General features: G+C 38.6%; 2 protein-coding genes across 3 annotated transcripts; one reads left to right on the top strand and one right to left on the bottom strand.

Annotated features, from left to right (window-relative positions):
* Positions 1-4,283: 4,283 nt before the first annotated feature.
* On the top strand, positions 4,284-16,702 carry LOC145494368 (dual adapter for phosphotyrosine and 3-phosphotyrosine and 3-phosphoinositide-like). Of its 2 annotated transcripts, none has more exons than XM_081473820.1 (9): positions 4,284-4,364; positions 6,428-6,550; positions 7,583-7,716; positions 9,032-9,171; positions 9,626-9,673; positions 10,979-11,041; positions 12,180-12,265; positions 12,653-12,740; positions 14,216-16,702. In XM_081473820.1, exons 1-9 carry the CDS (start codon positions 4,318-4,320, stop codon positions 14,258-14,260), a joined length of 774 nt encoding a protein of 257 aa, XP_081329946.1. In that variant the 5' UTR covers positions 4,284-4,317; the 3' UTR covers positions 14,261-16,702. The 2 variants fall into 2 exon arrangements, with proteins under 2 accessions (XP_081329946.1, XP_081329945.1); XM_081473819.1 differs by having other exon boundaries at positions 10,976-11,041.
* A 176-nt stretch (positions 16,703-16,878) lies between these two features.
* LOC145494366 (uncharacterized) lies at positions 16,879-18,881 on the bottom strand. The gene has a single exon (XM_081473817.1). The coding sequence runs from the start codon at positions 18,167-18,169 to the stop codon at positions 17,264-17,266; it is 906 nt and encodes a 301-aa protein (XP_081329943.1). The 5' UTR covers positions 18,170-18,881; the 3' UTR covers positions 16,879-17,263.
* Between the last annotated feature and the right edge of the window lie 401 nt (positions 18,882-19,282).

Here is a 19,282-nt window from a genome sequence, read left to right as displayed (position 1 = left end):
GCCTGAGAGATTATACAAGTTTAATTAGGCAGTTGCGAAAATAAGAGCCTAATTCAACGGAATTCGAACCCATGACCTCTGCGATACTACTGTAGTGCTATATTATCGGGTTTCAAACATCTGACAAGTGCAGCACAAGGGAAATAGCCAGTTTCTAGCTAAGGGTTGGGTTATCGAGGGTCAGTGCCCGAAGGTTGCCCAGCCAAAAATGAATGGGCTAAAGATCGAACAGATATTATAAGAAACAGCCGTTGCATGCCTCTTGTAAATCTTCTTGTTAAAGGCCGCCGTGACGACAGAAAACAACAGAAGGGATGGCGCAATATGGCGGACTCCTTTCAATGCTTAAAAAACATTGTGATTTTCTCTTGTATTTTAGGAAAGCGTCTAGTGGATATCGGAAGCCGATATCTTTTGCTGTGCTGGAGATGCACATTGCTGGGGCACTGCTTGTAGGTGGTTTTATTGTAGCTAAATCTATACTCATACGTGGTTATAAAAAGAAAGGAAGCTACCGGCGTGTTTTTGGCTCCACCTAGAGTGGAGAGGACGAACTAAATTCTGTGCTATGATTGGTTACCCAAGCACGGCAATGTTGCCTCCTCGGGATGACCCGCTGTTTCCCCAATAACACAATGTTCTTTATGCAATAAAGTAAGGCGTAAAACTAAAACTGAGAAAATCATCAAGAGAGATCACGCGGGATCCTTCGGGATGGTTCCCGGTCCCGAATACTCAAAAAATACTGGACCAGCAAGAAAGCAATTTGATTGGTTGACTTAAGTTATTTGCCCACTGAAATATTAAGTCGTTTAATAAAAGTTTGCACGCGGTGGAGGGAAAAAAAAAACAAAAAAAACAATGGTTTTGAAAAACACAGATGGCTTTTTCCAGTTGTACATGCTAGAATCTGTATTTGGGCTTTCCTTTGCTTGACCGGTCCTTTTCCTGTATTATTATCACCAAGGGCGAACGAGGAGACACTCGCTTGTTGGTTGTCCTTACAAAGTTGCATGCCAGATAATCTTACGTACATTCTGTTTACAACGCAATGTAGGCGCTTGCAAAGACTACTAAGATCTACTAACGACTTTCATTTATATTTCAGACAACCTGTGTAAATGTGATGGTGGCAAATCAGATACAGTCAGTCCCATGAAAATGGATACGCTCAAAATTGTATCGTAGTAGTGTGCTGACAATTACAAGCGGTGGCTTTCTCACGCTGTGCATTTAATTAATGTAACTGTGTGATTCAGAAGGATAACTAATAAACAAAATTTCTTGAAAGAGAATTCAGAAAGAGAACATGTGATTGCTTAGAAAGACACCCCCATACTATTTATGCTTGATTACTTCAGTCCGGTAACACTTGTTTCTTCTTTCCAGTTGCTTAAATTGGAAAATTTACTGCGATGATCATTCTTCCCTTTCATCTACAACCGCAGTTCATATATGAATTATTTCATATAAACTTCACATCATTTTATTCCTCACGGGAAGATATGAACTCACTGAATTGACCTCGCTCCCAATGTGTGGCTTCATAGCTCAGTTGGTAGAGCATCGCACCGGTATCGCGGAGGTCACGGGTTCGAATCCCGTTGAAGCCCTGATTTTTTCAGGCTTCTTCTTTCCAGTTGCTTAAATTGGAAAATTTACTGCGATGACCATTCTTCACTTTCATCTACAACCGCAGTTCATATATGAATTATTTCATATAAACTTCAGCACTCATTCAATAGTACCGTCGAACCTATGCTAACGGCTACCTCAGCACTATGGCCATCAGGGGGCGCTTTTTTTATGAAGGTAACGAAACTTGATCGTACCGTGCGTCGTTGGTGTCTTGCTTCTGTTTTATTGATATATCTTAAGGAGGCTGGCAACATTTTCCAGCACTTTTCTAACAGCTACACTTTGAAGGATGAATGCTATCATTGTTTGTCAAGTGACGCCACAATAATGATATTAGACAATTGCACAATCATTGTGAAACAATTGCAAGTCGCGGTCATCCTTTATACATATAACAGGTTAAAATAACAACAATAAAACTATAGTAACTACTAACTATGATAAAACCTGTTAAAAACTCCCTTAACTTTAGCTTTAGGTGCTTATAACTCAGAAACGAGCTAGGTGACCCCTATTCTTTTTATTATCGAATTGTGATGAGCATGACAAGATGCAACTTTTTACAAAGTTTAAAAAAATTTTGTAGAGGGGTTCAGAGCCACCTTAATTTTTTTTTACCAGCCTCCTTAATTGCGTTACTTATCAATATGCCAAAATAAGCATATTTTAAAGATGAAAAATGTGTGAAAGATATTTCACCCCAACCTACACGTAACGACCTCCTCTCTACAACAGCCGCTTTCCTCCGTCCCATGGCGGCCGTCATGGAAAGGTTCGACTTGTGGATTTTGGTACAACTGTCTCATTTAAATCTTTTTTGTTTTTGAAAATAAAAGCGCTACAATGCTTTGTTACAATATTCACTACTTACAGAAAGGGTAAAGAAAGTAAACAACTGTTAATCAACTGGAAAAATGCAGCTCGGCAAATGTCCGCCATTAGCCACCTCCACTATAGCTGAGTGTTTTAGTCGCTCGCCGATGTAGTCCAACAGTTTCTTTAGAAACTGCCACCTTTCTTCAGTCCTATCTATATTGAGCAGCTAGACATTAACTTTCAGATCTTAGACCTATTAGTTTCGTTTCTTTTTGCGTCAGTTGTCGTTGTCTTTATAATGTGTCAAATTGTTTTGCGGAATCATGCTTTCTAGCGAATATAGAAACGTAATTTAGTAGAGCGCGGAAAATCTCGAAAGTCATGAGTATATTTTATACATGATCTTTTATAAATAACTGAGCTACTACGCACGCTCTCATTGGTCGATAGGTGTGTTTAGATGAGAGTATATAAACACAGTTGTGACGTTTTAGTTTTGCACATATTTTTGAGAATTATTTTATAAAAGCAATAGAGCACTTTTTCCGTGTTTACATAGCCTCATCTAAACACTCGGGGGTTGGGAGAATTCTCGAAAGTTATGCAAACCCGAGACGTAGTCTGTCTCGAATTCTCCGAACGCTCCTCGTGTTGAGATGAGGCTATGTAAACACGGAAAAAGTGTTCTATTGCTTAAACTTAAAATTTTGCCAATTTCAACCCCATTATGCTAATGAAACTGATTGTTATGAAACAAAAAGAATGTTTGTCAGCTGATGTTTGGTTTAATGAATTGTATTTTTATTATTAAGAGAGCATAAAAAATGTGGTGCTCGTTCAGAGGATCAAAATCGTTCGACGAAGAACAAAATTAAAGAACACTTCTCTATGTAGGTATAGGTCGCTCGACACATGAAGATAGCGAGGAGCTCAGGTTTGAGAAGACACGCAAGAGAAATTCGAATACGGCGCTTTAACTCTGAAGGCGCATCAAATGTTTTCCGTCCACACAACACGGTCCGGAGAAATTTGAAAACGCAACAAACACCTGCGGCAGAAACACTTCAGCGTACCCTAGGTGAGGGCTAGGGTAAATCACATGATTATCGCGACATTGGAATAACTCCGGGAATAACTACAGAGTTTGTGGCCTGCTGTCTATTCCCCAGAGCCTCGTGCTGAGGTTTATTGTGTCAGGTTGAATTTTAATATATCGAAATGAATAGTTTTAATTAAAAGGCGAGATTAAACAACGGTGCGGTCTTAAGGTGTGACAGTGGTTTGTTAAACACTTGCTTTCTCCGTCACTTTTCTTTTCATCTTTTTCCAAGGTTTTCGCTCTCTCGGTAGAAAGATCTATATCAAGAGACCGAATTCAATTGTTTAGTTAAATGAACAGTTTTTCACCACGAACTTTAGGCTAAACTTTTCAAGCTGCGTAAACTATGACGTAGATGGTTTCACTTGCACTAAGAGGCACTAAGGACGCACTAAGGCGTTATAGTAATAATAAGGACAATAAGCTTCGTTGTTATAGGAATAGGAAATTTTCCTTTAGTTGCGAACTCCTTAGTTTTCCCGCCAAAGCTAAAACTGAGAAAGTGAACTTAAAGTTTTAAGCTGAACGTAAAATTACGGAATACCTCTTTTCAAAGCCAATGACAACGATAGAATATAAATTGTTGAAAAATGAACATCCTTCATACTTTTTTCCAATTTCCGCCCGGACGTTTTGCACAAAGACACTCCCTGCCTTCTCTCCCCTACATGGTAGTAGTTGACGTCAAAGGCGGAAATCTCCTGGGATCCCCTGAGGGGATTTATTTGAAAGCTTTCTTTGACAGAGCGTTAGAGGTAACAAAGATGGCCGACCATTTGCACTGCGAGAGCGCAGAGGTAGAACAACTCAGGTTAGAATCTATTCTAGGTAGTTTAAAGTTTATTAATGAAGCACGTCGAACACTTTATGGTAATCTCTAGGATGAAATTTATCCATACAGGGTCGATTGTGTATATTGCCTTTGTTTCCTTTATGTACGTGACTGTCTTTCAATTTTTTGCCTCGTTCTTCAATGACTGCAGTTTAGCCTGCTTTTAGAGAAAAAAAATGTGTGGTCTAGTTTTCGATGTGTATTCGATAAAGGTGTATTTTCGGAGGGGACTCTTCAGCTCCACTGAAAAAAAGTTAAAATTTCGTGGTTTATGGTCGATGTGAACTTAGTCTGTCTAGGTGTAATGCCACCTGCCAAATTTAAGCTCAAGTATAAAGCTATATTTCAGTGCAGCCATTGCAGTAACTTCTTCATTCTTTAAGTCATTCTCTGACCTCCAGCCTTAGTAGCGAATATTTTGAAACGAAGGAAATTTATCCGGTGCTAAAATATTATTACTGTAAAGTATGTACAAGCTTAATGCAGTACAGATGAAATGTTTTCACATCTTCTCGTTTTATTGAAAATGTGTTATCTCGATCGGCATCTTAACCTTTGTATTTTACATGTCCGAGCTAAATTTATCAGAGGTTTCCTAATTACTTATAACGTTCGTGATAAAATGGCCCAAAAATGTCACTATGTCCGGTAAAATATATCAGTAATTCTTTTGTTTATTTGTTATCTTGTGAAGCTTGAATATTGATATTCCAATATATGTAGATAACACAATGTATAAAACATTAAATATCGTTAATAATCTAAATTCACATACTTGAGTCTTTTTTGTAAAAATTATTTCGATTTTTTTTTTATTATGAGACTACTGAACCTTAACCCACCACAAAAATCTTGTTATTGTTTTTCTTCATATTTTTTTACAGTTCTTTTAAGCGAATTTTACCTTGTGCAACTAGATGTAATGTTGGAATCAGTTATAAATGTTTGGTGTTGATGAAAATGAGAAGTCAATCATTTTTTTTTTTTAGCTTTCCATTAGTAGTGAGTTTAGTATGCCACAAGCCCCCTGTAGCTCCGTGATCTGGTGGGAAAAGTGTTGTGGGTTGTGAATATATGAAAGATCACGTATTTGAACTGCAGATAAAGGCATAAAGGCATGACTGCGATGATCAATCATGTCTTAATAAACATTTAAATTATACACTTGCTCTTCATTAATACCGTTGCAACTCCCCTAACGACCACTTCATACTAGCAGTTACCTCTCCACCGTGGCAGCTTTTTGTCCAGACTGCATACAAATCTATACTTTTTACTGTTAACAGCTTTTTACCATTAACAACAGCTACCTCTGTACATGTTATTGAGCCTCATAGCGGCCTTTGTAACAAGGGTCAATTGTATGTTGTTTGCAAGTGGCCCTATGTACTAAACAGTGGTTTTATTTCCTTTAAAGTTATACAATGCACTCGCTTAGTATATCAACCATTAAATTCACCTTACAATAATTAATACATTGTTAAGCATGTAGGTAGTAAGAATATAGAAAATGATCAAACTGAGGACATTGTCTTGATATATCAGACTAAATCCTCAGAGCTCAGGTTCATGTGTAACATTGGTACTGAAAAGCCCATTTTAGGCAGCAACAATAATTTACATGTATGTATGTATGTATGTAATCCAAGCAATCAGTCTGGGAGTGGAGGGTGCGGGGCTGATTGTGATTATTACTTGCCCAGGGAACTGCCATGTGAAAAGGTCGGGGATGCTTGCTTAGGGGTGTAAATCACAGACTTTGGTCTCACTTTAGGGTATTTAGAATGAAAGGTCACTATTTTTACCCAGTAAGGTACCTGTATCTTTTAGTGTTTTTCTCCATAGAATAATAATGTTGTGTGTGAGTCAAATGATGCTTAAGCTACATCAAGATTGATCTACTTTAGGGGTTTAATTCAAATTCGACAACAAGCATCCCCAACTGTTTTTCACATGGGAGTCTCTTGCCGAAGTTCTCATGACGGACAATAATCTCAATGCACAATGTATGATCATTATTTGATCCGTTGATTATGTTGCAGCTGGTATCACTATAATATAAGTCGTCATGTGGCAGAGGGATTGTTAATGGCAAACGGAAAGGATGGAAGTTACTTGCTGAGAGCAAGTTCGTCTAGTCCTGGAGAATATTCTCTCTCAGTGAGGTATTTAAAGAAAAGTTAGACCTCTGATATTGGTAATTTAAATGCAATTTTTACAAGGCTGTGGTCTAAGAAAAAATGCGAGAAGCACAAAGGTTCCTAACAATGAAATCCTGGGTGCCCAGTGCTTAAGCTCATATGAAAAAAGTGTGTTTTTCCAGTTGCCCAAAGTCAAAAGTTAGTTACTTGTGGTACGTGGGCATTTCTAGAGCACAGCCTTGTTACATGTATATCAATAATATATCAGGACTCTGTATTATATTATTATTATTATTATGATTATCATTGTCATCATCATCATCATCACCGTCACCGTCACCGCCACTGCCACTGCTGCCGCCGCCACTGCCGCCACCGCCGCCGCTGCCGCCGCCGCCGCCGCCGCCGCCACCGCCACCGTCATTGTCACTGTCATTGTCATTGTCATTGACATTCTCATTCTCATTATTATTGCTATTATTAGGAAACACTCTAAGAATACTCACACTAAGAGCTGTGTTTATAATACTACATATAGAAACACAATACTAGCATGAGGTATGGAGGTTTTGGTCTTATGAGCTAAGCAAGCTAAAGTTTTCATAAATATTACAATCAACAAAATAAACAATTCATTTGCTTTCTTTTCTTCCTTCTTTTTTTTCTGTGGCCCTGTCTCTCATTCCCATAGCATTTCTTGTTCTCCCAAATTCCTTTGGCTGTGTTTTTATTAATAATTCGATTATGAGCTTGAGAATTCTATCATGTGATAGTTGATGAGCGACAGGCTGAATCAACTTTTATGTTATACTTGTACATTAATTACCATCTAAAACAGAATAGATAGTGAGTAGCGTAGCCAATCAGAGTACAGCATTGGTGATAGAATGCTAGCAGATTTATACCGAAACTTGATAGAAACAGGGAAAATGTGCTTTGTATTTCTTAATGAATTAAATCTTTACTGATCAGCATTTTGTTTCTTCTTTCATTATCAGCACATTTTCTACTGGATGTCTAACAAGAATTTTCATTTCAACCTTCTATTTGTTTTAGATGTGCTAGCTCAGTGAAACATTTTCAAATTGGCTGGGATGGCACACAGTTTAAATTTGGAATGGGGTCATTCTCAAACATCAGCGAGTTTGTTGAACACTTTGAAAACAAGCCTTTGATTGGAGGTGATTCTGGTGAGTAAAACATCTTTTAAAGAAATCTTTCAATAAGATTTTAAGAAACTAATAAAGGTGATCAAAGTTAGGGCTGCAACAAAACAAATTCTCACGATGCCACGATACGATGCATGATACTATACATCATTACATACAACTGACAGGTGACATAAACTTGTTCTTACTTAACTGTTTTGAAATCATTATTTCCATTTATAACAAACCATGAACGGATGAACCATGTGTTTTGTCCATGGGTGCACAAGACTGTGTCAGCTGACAACTAATTGGAACTGCACATGCTTTTGTGCTGCCATCTTGAAAGATGCATGACCAAAAGCAGGCAAAGCAATACAAAGCATAGATGGAACTTTTTTTCTCTTTCCTGGGTCCCCTTGTTTAATAATTGGCTCTGAAGGGGCTTGGACTTGGGTAAGGAGTCATAAAAGACAGTTATTTCTGAATGTTGAATTTTTTATTCGTCAAGAATCACAATGTTACAATATTGCAACATCTTGTCGTAATATCGATATTTGTATTGTGACAAAAAAAATAGCGATTCACCAGACTGTGCATCGGTGTATCGTTGCAGCACTAATCAAATTATTGGCATTGAAAAATTGGAGCCAGGCCTGTGCTTGTCGCTGGTTTCCATAGCATGAAGCAGCTATGAGTATTAAACATGCGCTTCTACTGGATGGTGCTAGGCCATTACAGAGTTGTCCCTTTCACCCTTGTTGGTGAGCTAAGGCATTGTGTGCCCTAGTTGTGTTCACTGCGTCGTGTTCTTGGCAAGACACTTGGGTTACTCTCATACAAACTGTAGCGCCTCTTTTCACCTAGGTGTATATTTGGGTATTGCTGAATTTTAATGGTGGGGAATAACCTTGCAATGGATTAGTATCCCATCCTGGGAAAAGCAGAAAAATGCCAGGTTGCATGCTTAAACTGAAGAATTACTAACAGTGTATATGAGATGTAATTTTTTGGTGCTAGTAAGAATGATTTGGGCTGGTCAGAGCTGTAGCTGGTAATTGGCAAACAAGGCACTTGTCTCTGTCACTTTTGTTTCATTTTTGATGTTTACAGTCATCATAAACGCCCGAAATACCTTAGAAGAGGATGTGTATAACCTTGGATGTCATGTCAGTCATAACTTTTAAGTGGACATTGCCTCAATCATGATTTTTTTTTTTTGTGGCTGTGGCCCTGCTAATGAGTACATCATAATTACAGCTTGCCCAAAGGTCAAGCCCAAAAATTGGTTTTCTTTGCTCCGTGTGTAATCTTGGTCAACTAATGTGATGTATCTATTTGCTCTTGCCTCTGTTAGGGGTCTTGACATTATTGAAATATCCATATCCCAGGGATATTGAAGAACCACCGACATATGAGAAAGTCAGGGTACACGCAGAATGGGGAAAAAACAGAAAGAGTAGCATGGAAAACAGCGTGGATGATAATGTACATTCTGTAAGTTGAAACTGTTGAAAGATCATCAAAATTTAATACACATGTCATAGTTAATTATGATCATTGCATCCATACATTCATTTTCCTTCTATGGGTATATTACGAACTCACAACGTGACCAGCTCCCAGTTGGCTTGATAGCTCAGTTAGTAGAGCACTACACTGGTATAGCTGAGGTCACGAGTCTGAATCCTGTTCAAGCCTGATTTTTTTTTCAGGCTTTATATTCACAGCTTCTTAAGTTGTGTACATATCTGCAAAAATCGTTTCATGTCTTTACTTCTTTGTCTTCAGTTCAAATAAATCATCTTTCTTATATTCACATGCATAGATATACAAATAAAGTTATAAAATAAAAATAAAATTAAATTAAAATAAAAGATACATGTTACATGTTACCTGAACCATTACGTAATATATATTTTTTAATGTTGTGTGGCTGCTTTTTTTCTAGTTTGGATCAAAAGAAGGATATCTTACTAAACTTGGCGGTAAAGTGAAGGTAAAAATAAAAACAGATTTAACAATTCATAATGAAGTTTTTGAGCAAACCAATTTCACATACAGGGTGTAAAAATAAGTAAAATGATACTTTTTATAGCACGACACCCAATTCTAGTGTCCCAACTGCTGGGCGTGGGAGTTCTTTGTGGTTAATGGTTAAAGGATGGTTTTACAGCTCAACTTGTGCGTGTGCAGCATGGATTGTGGGGCAAGAAAATTCACACAGATGTAAATGATGGAAAGACTTAATATAGTATTTTCTATTTTGAAAGTGAACAAAAAATTATCTTGCCTAGAGTAAGGGTGAAAAAAGAAATACTCATTACAACAGTTGTATTAGTGGGAGCTCTGCCATTTACTTATTGCTTTTCATTTTATTGAGTTATGCAAGCAGGCACCCTCTATAAATTTAGATAACCACAGTTTTATTGATTATGTTAATAATAATCATATAACATAGTAGCAGTCATTAATGGCTAAACTGTATAAACATTATGTAAAATAATTAGTTCTTTGGAGACATTTAAGACTAAGATTTCAAAGTATTTTACTGACTGAGTAATTTTTTGTATTTTAGTTATGTCCCTATTTTATTTGTTTATTTGATGTATTATGTCTGAGTAGCTATAGATCTATTTTTATTGTTCTTAATCAACTGTTTGTAATGTTTTTAACATTGTTGTGACGTCTAGTGACTTAACCTACAAACTCAAATGTAGATGTACAGATGAACATTAGTCGATAAGTAATTAATGACTGGCACTAAGGGAACCAGTGAGTTTTGTTGACTCCAGATCCTTGATGTATCCCCTTGAACATTGAGGTCGAGGGGAAACAACAACAAAACTCACTGTCTTCTGCGGAGCCAGTCATTAAGTGTTTCGTCATACTTCCCAACTCAAAACAATTTTTTTCTTGTTGCTGGCTGGCACACAAATTTTCTGTGGTTTCAAGGAGCATGACTTGATTAGGTGTGACTTGAAAGTTCAAGTTGTTGTTTCTTTAGTGAGGTGGTGAGTTTTGTTTGCCCTAGGGAATTACCTGTTTGTGAGTTTTGACCAATGACACATGACACATTCTCCTCCAATTGCAAAATGCAAATGTTGAGTTTGGCGGTATAACAATAAACCTTATGGTACATTATAGTGCTAGAGTCATCCAATGAATAAGATTTGTCTGAAAGTTTGATCCGCACTTAATGACTTTATGGCCCCAAAAGGAAGTGATCAATAAGGATATCTCTGTGTTGTTATCATATGTTATTGTTTCGTAGCGAATAATATCATTTGATACTGTTTAGCAGAACTGGAAAACAAGATGGTTTGTGCTTTTGAAGAATGAACTGAAGTACTATAAGACAAAAGGGGTGAGTATGGACTTCAAAGACCTTCTTTTCTGAAATTATAATTGACTATTTTTTGTATATCAAAATCTTAATGATTTAAGAAGCCTTGGAGCCGAATAGTTCATAGCTACTGAAGTTTATCCCAGTTACTGTAACATGAAGCGGCTTGGAGTATTTCTACTCCCGCTGGATGGGATGCTAATTCATTGCAAGCCCCTCCCCTGCAATTTGTTAGGTTTCCCCAACAATTTGCCGGTACCCATTTATACTCCTGGGTGGAGAGAGGCACTGTGAGAATTAAGTGTCTTGCCCAAGAACACAACAGTGTCCATGGCCAGGACTCGAACCGGGGCCGCTTGCTTTGGGAACGAGTGCACTAACCATGAGGCCGCCGTGCCTCCTATATCAAAATCTTAAGTTAACTAAGTTAAATCTGAAGCTCTGGGGAGTGAAGCAGCTTTTTTCATTCCCTCAGGCTCAGATAAGTTTGAATTTAAATATAGAGAAATTGGCCTATAGATTCTACCTCCGGATTACATGGCATAATTATACCAAAACACCTCCCATTCACTTCTAATTGGTTAAGTCTCCATACAAGCTAAGTGGCCCATAGGCTTGTGTTCCTTATCCCAGTTTCAGTAGCATGAAGCGACTAGGAATATTTCTACTCCCCTCTGGATGGGATGCTCATCCATTGCAGGCTTACCCCCAGCTTTAAATTCGCCAGTGCTTATTTATACACCTGGGTGGATAGAGGCACTGATAGAGTAAAGTGTTTTGCCCAAGAACACAACACAATGTCCCTGGCCAGGACTTAAATCTGGACTGCTTGATCCATTTTGTGTTCTTGGGCAGGACACATGTGTCACCCCAACAGTGCTTCACTTCTTTGCAGCATATGAACAGGAAATAGTGTTGCCATAGGGGCAGCTTGGCAAATTCTTGGTTTCCATTTGGGTAGCCAGCACATGATATTGAATATAACAGTGACATCACCTATTATTGGTGAAGCAAAAAGCTCTTTTGTTTTATTGCCTGGAAATTGTAATAACAATGCAGTGCTTGTAATTTCAAATATCTCTCCTATAATGTTTAAATTTGTTTTTACCAGTTAACTAGTGGTCTCTTTCTCTTTGACTTGTTTGAATTTGTATTTCAGGACAAAGAGCCTATTAAAACAATAGACCTTGAAGACTGCCAAGAAGTCGCAAGAGATGATTCACTAGGAAAAGGAAATTGCTTCAGGTGAGCTTGATTTAACCATTCAGCAGTTTCCTTCTCAAGGCTTGTCATGCAATGTGTAGGCTTCTGGTGTTGGGGGGGGGAGGGGGGGTGGGGGACTCCCATATAAAAAGGATGGGGGTGCTCGCAGCTTTGGTATCTCTTAGGGTGTTCAGCCTCGAAAGGGCATGCATCGCGGCAGGAGCGGCAGGATCAAAGTTGATGAGCGAAGTTGTGAGAGATGAGTCAACGAGTGTGAAGGGCCATACCTGTACCAGGGCCCTCACCAGCTCGCTTTGCTCACTGATGATGCCAATGATGAGAGCCTTCTCGCAGGCTACAGAGTATCTTACAACATGTTCATCCTGTTATTTTTGTGTGCCAGTATTCATGTTTTATCTTTGCTTGTAGGATTGTCATGCCATACAGAACGTTTTTCTGCTACGCCAATTCCACACAAGAAGCCGACGAATGGATTAAAATTCTTCAGTGGAAACTGGTAGGTGTACTCTGTATTCATTTAAGTTGCATATTTAAAACTCTGTTGTACAATTCCTTGCCTGGGGTGGGTGTTACAGGATTTGTAGCAACTGTCATGTCAAAGGTCACACGTATGTCGTATGGTGTGCATGGTGTTGACACCATGTTTCCCGGGCCATGTTTAGTTCGGTTTGCTTTGGCTCATTTAAAAATTTAATTTTGTCTGGCTTCACCAGAGACTGGTGTCGCTTCCTGTCAAGAAGACTACCGTACACATCAATTTGACTGAGTGTTTTCTTTCTTGAGATCGATGTCTGCGTTCATCCCTCTCTTTGTTGACTTTGTTCGTTATCTGACATTCTGGTACCACATGATTCAAATATAGATTCTAACGCATAAGTCTGTTGACTATTTTGCATGTTGTATAAGCCACTATGGTTTAAATCAGGCAAGATTTCACCATTTGACGGTATTTGGTTAAATGTCTCACTAATAAGATCGCACTTCATATTGCACAACTTCTTTGCTACTGTGAGAAAGCTAATCTATGTAGCCTGCTCGATTCAGGCAGGCAGATTTCTTATTGGTTGAAATTAACAATGTCAAGTCCACGAGTCCAGCTGTGAGTTCAGGGGAAGAGCGTGGGCTCCTTTCCCGAACAGCGGCTGGTAATCCAGCCTAGGAGGTCCTTGGATATGGGATTTCCGGCATTCTGAGGCTAAGTCAGTGTGTTATAATGTCTCATTTTTTTAATTTAGGGGGTTCGAATTCAAGTGAACCTGGTGAACCACCCCTAGACCTGCCCCAGTTTGCACCATCTTTGCGATTTTTCTGTGAATGTATCAAGTTATCCAAAACCATGATGCCATTTGGAAAAGTTTGTCTTTGATCAGCAAGACATCAACTGGCTTTCTTCAGACTGTGCCCTTCTATTTAATACACTCAATCCCACCGGCAATTCAACCACTTTTTTTTGAAAGTGGGAAGCTTAAAACATGATTTGTTGTCAAGATGCGGTTGGCGGAATGCATAGTGTAACGAACTCTTACTTATGAAGGGAGAAAGGTCAACATTCTTTGTCTTCAGTTAACATTCTGTGCAGGTCAATTTTCTTCCAAATGGCTTGGTTTATGCCTGGGGAAACTCCCACATAAAAAGGGCAGGAGTGCTAGTCGTACCTTTTAGGGGTTAAAAAATGGGTGTGGCACCTCTTAGGGTGTGCAGCCTCGACAGGTCCACAGTGGTACCTTTCAGGGTATTGAGCCAAAAAAATGTGACAGGAGATAATGTGTTGTTTTAGAATTGGTACATGTACCTCTTAGGAGTGAAAAACATTTCAAGCCCACACCCACAAAACAGGCTTAGGGGTTCTTTTCAAAATTTCCAACAAGCGCCCCCCCCCCCCCCCCTCCCCATCATTCTTATATGGGAGTTAACCCCTACCAGGAATTTATATTGTCACACCATAACCAGTGCAGTGGTTCTGTTTTGCAGGAAAATGTGACCCATTCAAAGCACAGGCGTTCAACAGTTAGATAAGACTTCAAAGAAGAACGTTATCAAGAGCGTTTTATCCAGATGTTAATTTAATTGATAAGTATTGATAATGTAAATAGAAAATATTCTGTGCAAAAAAAAAGACACTTCTTGTCTTTTCTCTGCCGTCTTGTTACTTGGTGTCCAGTCTGTTAGTAAACACAGTTATGTTGCTTTACATTTTCAGCCCTTCTCATGCAAGGTGCCATCCACACTATGCCAGAGAAATTTGAAAACGGAGTTAACAATCTGAAAACACATCAAATGTTCTCCGTCCATGCTACATGGAAGAAATGTGAAAATGCATCAATCATTGGTCAGTTTGGATTTGAGTTTGAGGAAACCCTGGGCAGGAAAATCTCATGATTATTGTGATCGATCGTTTTTGAAAACCTCCGTTTCCAGAATGTTTTCTGTCCATACTTAAAGGCAAGGCCAGTGTTTTCAATTCCTCTGGTTTGATGAATGTTCTCGAAAAGCTTTGTTTTCATGATGACTTTAGTGTGTACGGTAGGCCTAACTGTAGAAATAAAGCTGTGTTTTCAAATTTCTCCTGCATAGTGTGGACTGGGCCTGAGATTTGCAAAAATTATTTCCTCATTACAAAAATGTATACTTACCTATGAACAAACAAAGATTTAATCTTGGGTTTTTGGGCCTTATTGGGGAGTTTTTCTATGTCTTAAAATCGTCAGCTATTTAAGAATGTTTGATCCAGGAGTCTCACATGTGGGCATTTGTTACAGTTATAATATAATGTTATTTTAAGTTGTCCAAACAGGTGATAGTTTGGTACAATGTTTTACAGCCAGTGTTGGAAGTAGAATGATTATTATATTCTAAAGTAAACAATAAATGAAACAAATTCAGAAAACCTATAAGAAGATTGTCATACAGACCCTATGTGACCTTGCCTAAAAAGAAGTTAATTATAATGCATGCATTTCTTGAAGTCAGAGTTTGGTATTCTCATGGAATGAATTATGTTAGGAAATAGCTTGGACTACAAGATTTCTTGTTTTTGACTTGGATCACGTATTCTATGTTCACATAAGACCAAGACATGTTTAGTCTGATCGCAAAATAATGATCAAACATGTTTCACAGCAAAAGATAGTGTTCACATCAGCCAGTTCAGTCTGAACATGACTGAAAGATGAAACTGTGAAGCATTGCTGTTTGCAGTGAAGGAAACGTAAATGTGAAAAGTCATGTAAGTGAAATAACTCACTAAAAATGTAGCAGCAATTCTCAGCTTCATTTTCACAATTCATGTGTAATTTTAAAGATTTGATGCAATAGGCATCAAATTAACTGCACAAATTAAAAAAAATATATCAGCAGCACTTTAGGTGAACAATGCAGTTACAAACGTGTTCTGGGGAAACACGTTTCTTCTAAACATGTCTACTCCAAACATGTTTCAGTCTCAGATAGTATGAATGAGGTATAAGCTTGTTTCTCACACACCTTGTAATTCCAGGTATTTCAAAAGATGATCTGATGTGAGAACAAACTTGGACACAAGAACTCTTGTAGTCCCAGCTATTGCTAAGATTGCTCCATTTACCACACTAGGAACAACAAACTCCAGATTTCTCAAGTATATATAGCACTGGATATTTATAAAAATACTAACTACTGTATTACTGTCACAGAAAGAATAAACTTTGCCATCATGACTTGACTTTTTTAATATCCTTTCTACTGTGGAACCTCGATATAACGAAGGGCCAAGGGACTGGCAAATAATGTTCATTATAATGCGGTTTTGTTGTATCGAGGTTCTTTTCCATATATTTCACTATTACTGGGGTGAAGAATATTGCTTGTTATACCAAGGACTTTGTTAAATACAGGGTCGTTAAGTTGAGGTTCCACTGTATTTAGCCTCATTTATGAACCAGCTGTTTGCAGAGCACTAGATTTTTTTTTTGCATTGAACAGAAAACTCGTGAATGAATTCAATCTCATGCTCACATGAAAAAACTTAGTTCTCACAAATCTAAATTTTTTTATTTTCCCTTCGACTCTCATATTATAAATTGAGAAGGAAAAATTACTTGTGACAACATTATGTTAGCTTACCACATCCTAAGAATGAGACTGTGAAACTGTTCTTTGGAACATCTTTGGAAATCTTTCTTGAATATGGCAGGGATCAATAATCGCCTGCCTTTGACTTGGAGAAACCTGGCAGTTAAACAGGTGCCACAGGCCTGCAAACCTGACAAAAATTAATTAAAACCTAGGAAATTTGAATTGACTAGATTACTCATCAACTCTACCGGGCACTGCTAAAGTCATTGCCTCAATATATTTGTGATTTAAACCAACCGAAAACAGTCGGAAAGTTTTCAGAAATAATGAATCATACATACATGTATATAACTTAATTACATGTCAAATTTTGTAGAGAGGAAAATGTCTCCCAACTAGTGGTGTTCACCTAACTAATAACTCTATTTTTACAAATTATTTATTAGCTATGTATTAAAGAATTAAAAAAAAAATTGATATGTACAACTCTTAAAACTATATATACACTGTAAATATCAACATATTAAAATAAGGTGAGTGTATTTGTGTTGCAACCCTTCATCTTCACCTGTCCCCTGGCGCCAAGTTGGCGCATAGGGCCTGTTGCAACCCTTACTAAATACAATGTGTATTGCTAAGGAGGGTAGCAAATCCAGTTTCAAATTGAGTTAAAAGGAGCTCAATGAGTATGACGGTATTTTGAGTTATTTTGGGGGTGCACAGAATGACGAACTTGAAAAATTTAGCCTAAACTTTTCAAAATGTGCAAACCATGAAGTAGCTCCTTTAAAAGATGTGGGGTTCACCATTTGAAGAGTGAGAAATAAATGGAAAACTTTGCCCAGTAAGTAACTTGCTTCTACAGCTTTCAGGTAACGCAGGTAATGCTGGCAACCATTAAGACAAGATTATCACTAACCACTCTTAACAAGAGTGATTACCACAGACTTCCAGCTCCTGAAGAACTCAGATGTTTAAGTTTACCATGGGGATGCGCCAATCCCGCTGTTCCGGGTATTCATTTGGGCCAACTGGCATATTTGTCCACTTGGCCTGTTCCACATCGATCTTCACCCCTCTGATCCTCAATCTGGCTAAACTCGCCTCGGAAATATCTCTGCAATCCCTAACTTCCAGAATCGTTAACAAAGGGCAGTATTCCCCGACCATTTTCACGGCAGAATTGGAAACCCGCCAGCAACCTCTTATTCCAAGATGTGACAGTTTAGGACACGATTTAGCGACGATTCGAATACAGTTATCGCTAACACCGTAGCAGTCGTTAAGAACAAGCGTCTTCAAGCCATTGCAACAGGAAGCTAGCGACGAAACACACAAGTCCGTAACCTCCCAACAGCCAGCGAGATCGACGTGCTCAAGGCTGATGCAGCACAGGGATACCTGAGTAACTGCATCGGAAGAAACCCAGCGACATTCTCGTAACCTTAACACTTTCAAACCCCGGTTACATTCCGCCAAGGTGAACAGCGCTAAGTTTGTTAAACCTGAACAAGCAGTGAGATCTAGCTCGCAGAGTCGTGTATTTCGCTTTAAGATTTCTACCAAGACGGTGTCACAAAGCCAGCTTTTGCAGTTCTTCAAACTCAGCAGCCGCAATGAGAAATTTGATTTGGTTATCAACATCAGAGCACTAGACGTGAGGCGAGATGAAACTTGACTGCAGTCGAGGACTCTTTGCCAAGCAAAATACGAATCACAGGCATCCCGGCAAAATTTACACACGCTTCTAAACTTAAAGAGTTGTGGTATGGTAAAATGTGGAAATATATGAAGAAACACCACATCTTCCCAAGGTAGACGAGAGAAATTCGCCAAATTCGATCGGGAAAACGAGGAACGAACATCCGCCATCTTGGTTTATATTATTATGGGACCCTGGGGACGAGGTTGTGCTGAAGGGAATCTGGGAACTAGCCAACCTCGTTCCAAGTCTCCGCGCTGATTTCTTCTCCAACCTGGGGATTTCGGACATTCTGCTGTTTCAGGAGCCCATGGGCTCCTGGCTGTTTTTATCATGTACAGAGTTATTTTCTCGGGTAGGTTAGATTAGGGTTAGGGATGGTTTGGAACTTCCCTTTGATAAATCGTGTTCACCTTCACCTCTGCTGTGCGAAGGTAGGAGCTCCTGGCGAAGTCGAAGTGGGTGGGGGTGGGGTGGGACCGACATGGGTTAAGACTTAAGAGGGGTGGGGTGAGGTAGTCATCGTGTATCGATTGCCGCGTTTGTTTCACCGCTTTATATAATTTAATAGTTCATGTTTGTGGCTTCTTTGCGACGGCTACACCAATTTTTTTGAATTCTAACTCTTTGAAGAGTATTATGTCTACACGGAACTGAGGAGCATCCACTTGTTACGCTATTTTAATACTTTTTTTTGTCAAGCTTGGCAGAAGATTTATGCGTAACACGTGATGAGCGCAAAAATTTGTCAGCAACGCGTGAAAAGCAACTAAAAGACAAATGTAATTTGAGAATTTCTGAAAAAAAAAACATTGTTAACAGTAGATAATAGTATAAGTGTTGCATGAATTTTGCTAAAATTTTTACGTGGAACGGGATCACACCCCCCACCTCTCCTCCTTGCTACCTTCTTTGACGTTATTGAAAGGCATGAGTTTCGTAATCGGTTTATTTATCCTCCGTTTGATTGCATTTGATTGTGAACAATATTTTGTGTTTCTTTGATGTATACATAGAGCCTGTGCATGTTATGGAGTTGACTGCAATCATAACACTTTTTTTGGTTCTTTGTTACAGTAGTACTACCATTATTGTTGTGGCAGGCTTAACAACCTTTGCCGATTACGTCATCGGATGTGATATTTCGCACTGACCCGTGTTGATCAACTTGTGGTTGGTATAGTTATGTTACGTCATCGAAACAACAACATGTTTTGTTTCAGTCTAGTTCCTCTGACCTGATGCTACAGTTTTTTCACTTTCATTCATATTGATTGGGTCAT

This window comes from Orbicella franksi, chromosome 8 (genome assembly GCF_964199315.1).
Source record: "Orbicella franksi chromosome 8, jaOrbFran1.1, whole genome shotgun sequence".
NCBI classification, from domain to species: Eukaryota; Metazoa; Cnidaria; class Anthozoa; order Scleractinia; family Merulinidae; genus Orbicella; species Orbicella franksi.
The sequence above is the reverse complement of the archived record's forward strand: the minus strand, read 5'-3'. Positions and strand labels throughout refer to the sequence as shown.